At 38.4% G+C, this 3,233-nt stretch overlaps 1 protein-coding gene across 1 annotated transcript; it reads right to left on the bottom strand.

The window, feature by feature from the left end:
- On the bottom strand, positions 1,020-2,915 carry LOC109230587. The gene is made up of 2 exons (XM_019396059.1): positions 2,443-2,915; positions 1,020-2,262 (listed from the first exon to the last, which is right to left on the bottom strand). Exon 2 carries the CDS (start codon positions 2,238-2,240, stop codon positions 1,362-1,364), a length of 879 nt encoding a protein of 292 aa, XP_019251604.1. The 5' UTR covers positions 2,241-2,262; positions 2,443-2,915; the 3' UTR covers positions 1,020-1,361.

The following is a 3,233-nucleotide window of genomic DNA, read 5'->3' as shown; positions in this document are numbered from 1 at the left end:
CTCAATATATTCAGAAAGGGAGCAGCCATAAAGTCAAGAATTGTACTATAGAATTGTGCCATTACCGGTAAACACAGGACTAGAATTTAATGCTCAAAACCAAATTGTTTCCACGTAAAGTTGTAACTTACCAGTAATGATTTACACCAGCAGGTCCACACCAATTCAAAATTGTCATTCGTTACATCACTTCCTATTACGTACGATATTGGCTTCCCAACAACCCCAAGCCTAACTTAATTTTATTATTACCCTAAAACAATTCTCCATCCTAATAAAACTTTCCTTTTCGTTTCTCTCATAATTAAATTCAAACTAAAACAAACCACCCTATTTTAAAATAGTTTAGATTTTAACTTGGCATTATATTTTAATATCCATTATGTTAAATAACTTTGTGACTCAATATACTAATGGTGTTCAAAATAATTGTGTTTTAAAGAATTTCACTCTTTATATGATTTTTTTCTTTTTCTTATTGATTGAATTCAGATAGAGAGAGAATATTCGTCAAAACCTTTACTCCAACAGGAGGATATCTGGGTTGTTTCAAGAAATGGCTTTTTTCAAATTAAAGTACTTAACTCTCCCTCCGATCTTATTTACTTGTCATATTTATCAAAATTTCTTATTTCTAAATACTTGTAATTTTAGAAAAATCAAGAAAAAATTAATCAAGTCTACCCAGCATTAATAGTGTGAGCATTTATTGGAGAGATTAGAGACTGAACCCTTTGAGATAATTTAGTAACTGAAAACGTGATTCTTGGTCCAATATTATAGGTTACTGCTAGGAATGTAGTTAATTAGTCATATCAGTTAATTACTTATTGCTGCTGAAAGACTGTAATTTTTTTTTAAATATTACCTAATTATGTTTTTTTCAGCAATCCAACTTCATATACATTTCTCCATATGAAGCTTGTTACTTATGTGCCACTATTCTAGAAACACTATAATATATTCAATCCTATCATATTAGAGATTAAACCAGGAAAAACCAACAAAGAGAAGACAAATAGAAAAAGCAAAGTTTAGTAGCCCCTTAATTAGAATCATATATCAAAACATTATGTACAAATTACAATAGATTTTCACCATATAACACCAGCACACTTCTTCAGAGCTATAGAAGAACGAATTCAAGTTCCCTCATCAAAATGGGGAAAATAACCCTCTCTCTGTATATACCATTTTCAAATCTTGCTACATATTCGTAGTAAAGATATTTTTTATTGAATCTGGTTCCACTTCGCTTCCCCAGATTGCCATAAAGGCCCCTAGAAAAATAAGAAGTACAAAATACTACCCATAACTTACGGTATCACCAATATTGACTTTCATATGCTATATTTCAATTTTCAACAAAGATTGTGGAGTCTCCAATCCAGTCTCACTTCATTGGACCCCACAAAATGCTGACTTGGCTTGCTGAATGATACGACGTGGCTACTGACCATAAAGGCCGTGACCCGCTCCGAAACCCGAATATCCTCCATCTTCAGCTCTTGCAGTCTCTTCACGTACTCCGGCACGTGCACCAGATCCCACACCACCCCTACACCCCCAGGCTTCAGCACCCTTACCACCTCCCCCAAAACTCTCATCCTCTCCGCCGCCGCTGCCGCCGTCTTCTGCCCGAACTCCTTCCCCACCGTGTGCACGAACGCCGCCGACGCGACCACGTCGAAGTAGTTATCACTGAACGGAAGCGTCCTCGGGTCACCCGCCCGGCACGTGACGTACTCCTGGACACCTTCAAGCCCTGCAGTTCGGAGAGTGGTGAGAGATCGGGTCGGCGTCGGATGTAACCCGACGACGCGACCCGATGATCCAGATTTCTTAAGCTGTAAAGCGACGGCGTTGAGGAGGATGCCGCGGCCGCAGCCTAAGTCGAGAGCATGCTTGACGGTTGACCAGTCAGTAACGGCGTTGACCATGCGCTGTGCCATTTCCCAGTGGAGGGAAACAGAGGAATAGAAGATGTTGCCGGCGGCGAAGAAAAGGCAGACGGCGGAGAGGGCAGTAACGGAGCCAGTGAAGCCCGCGGCGAAACGAGCGGCGCTAGGACCAGGTAAGAAATGCTGGAGGAAGTAGCAGATGGGTTCGAAGTAGAGAAGAAAAAGCACTGAAAGAACGGAGAAGAAAATGGCATGAATTAAAAGGAATACTGGGGTGTGCCAATCGTCAAGACCATAAATTGAGTAGATCTGCGCCCAGTCTCTAGCAGCTTTCCCCATTCTCACTTATAATAAAAAGAATCTGTAAAAATGAGTAGAAATTGGTCAGGGAAATAGAATAACAGAAGCTACATCCAAAAATCGAGTAGTACAAATAGTTTGAATGAAACTATTGCTTATGGATATGGTAAAATAAGAGAGAGAGAAAGATAAAGAACAATAGAACAAACAACGTTGAAGAGAGTGAGAAATAGGCACATACGCTGATTTTATCAGATCCGAGAGGAGTAAATTGATGATCCCAACGCGGAAAAAGATTGATGGGGTCGGGTTACTCTAACAAGTTGAGAGCAAAAAGCAATGAGCAAAAGAGTAGTAGTAGTAGTGGAAAGCACGATGTCAGAAGATCAGTAGTCCAGGCTTTCGTAATGGGAAATATCGATAAATTCGCAAAAAGAAGATTTGGAAATATCAATCCTTTATTACTCTGTATTAATAATGGTGATGTAATTTGCCGCGTTTGTTACTTTGATTCGTCAGATTGTATGCTTTGATGATTGAGGGTTAAGAGAAAAAAGTTAACAAGAACTGTTTTGTGCAGTACTCAGTGCCCAGTGTGGGGTTATGGCATTGGCATCTTCTAATTCATACTGCATTTATATGGAGAACGTGAGAGTAGTTGGGTTTGGATCGGGTCGGGTAATGGTGGGGGCAAGAATATTGAAACAACGACCCGATTAAAGTGTGACTAACTCCATGATTTCACAAGAGTTGTACAAATGGAGGTGTTGGATTATCTTTACGCTATCCAAATCAATACCAATTAGCGTAAAGGCCTGCCGTCTGCTTTTTTCCTTTTAATTTTTCTATCTCAAATTGTTTGGTACTTTTATTATTTGAAAGAATAATACTTTTTCCCTTTTAATTCTATGTTTTAAATAGATTTTACTGGAGTAGTAGTATTTAACTATTTTTATGTAGTTATTAATTATGTTAATTAACTTTGTGCTTTTTTTTTAATTAATGTGCAAAATCATCTACATAAATGAGAAT

The sequence above is a fragment of the Nicotiana attenuata genome, chromosome 1 (genome assembly GCF_001879085.1).
Source record: "Nicotiana attenuata strain UT chromosome 1, NIATTr2, whole genome shotgun sequence".
NCBI classification, from domain to species: domain Eukaryota; kingdom Viridiplantae; phylum Streptophyta; class Magnoliopsida; order Solanales; family Solanaceae; genus Nicotiana; species Nicotiana attenuata.
This window is presented reverse-complemented; position numbering and strand designations above follow the sequence as displayed.

What these genes read in the sequence shown, in the direction of transcription:
- LOC109230587 (XM_019396059.1), bottom strand. Translation starts at nt 2,240, where the DNA reads ATGGGGAAAGCTGCTAGAGACTGGGCGCAGATCTACTCAATTTATGGT.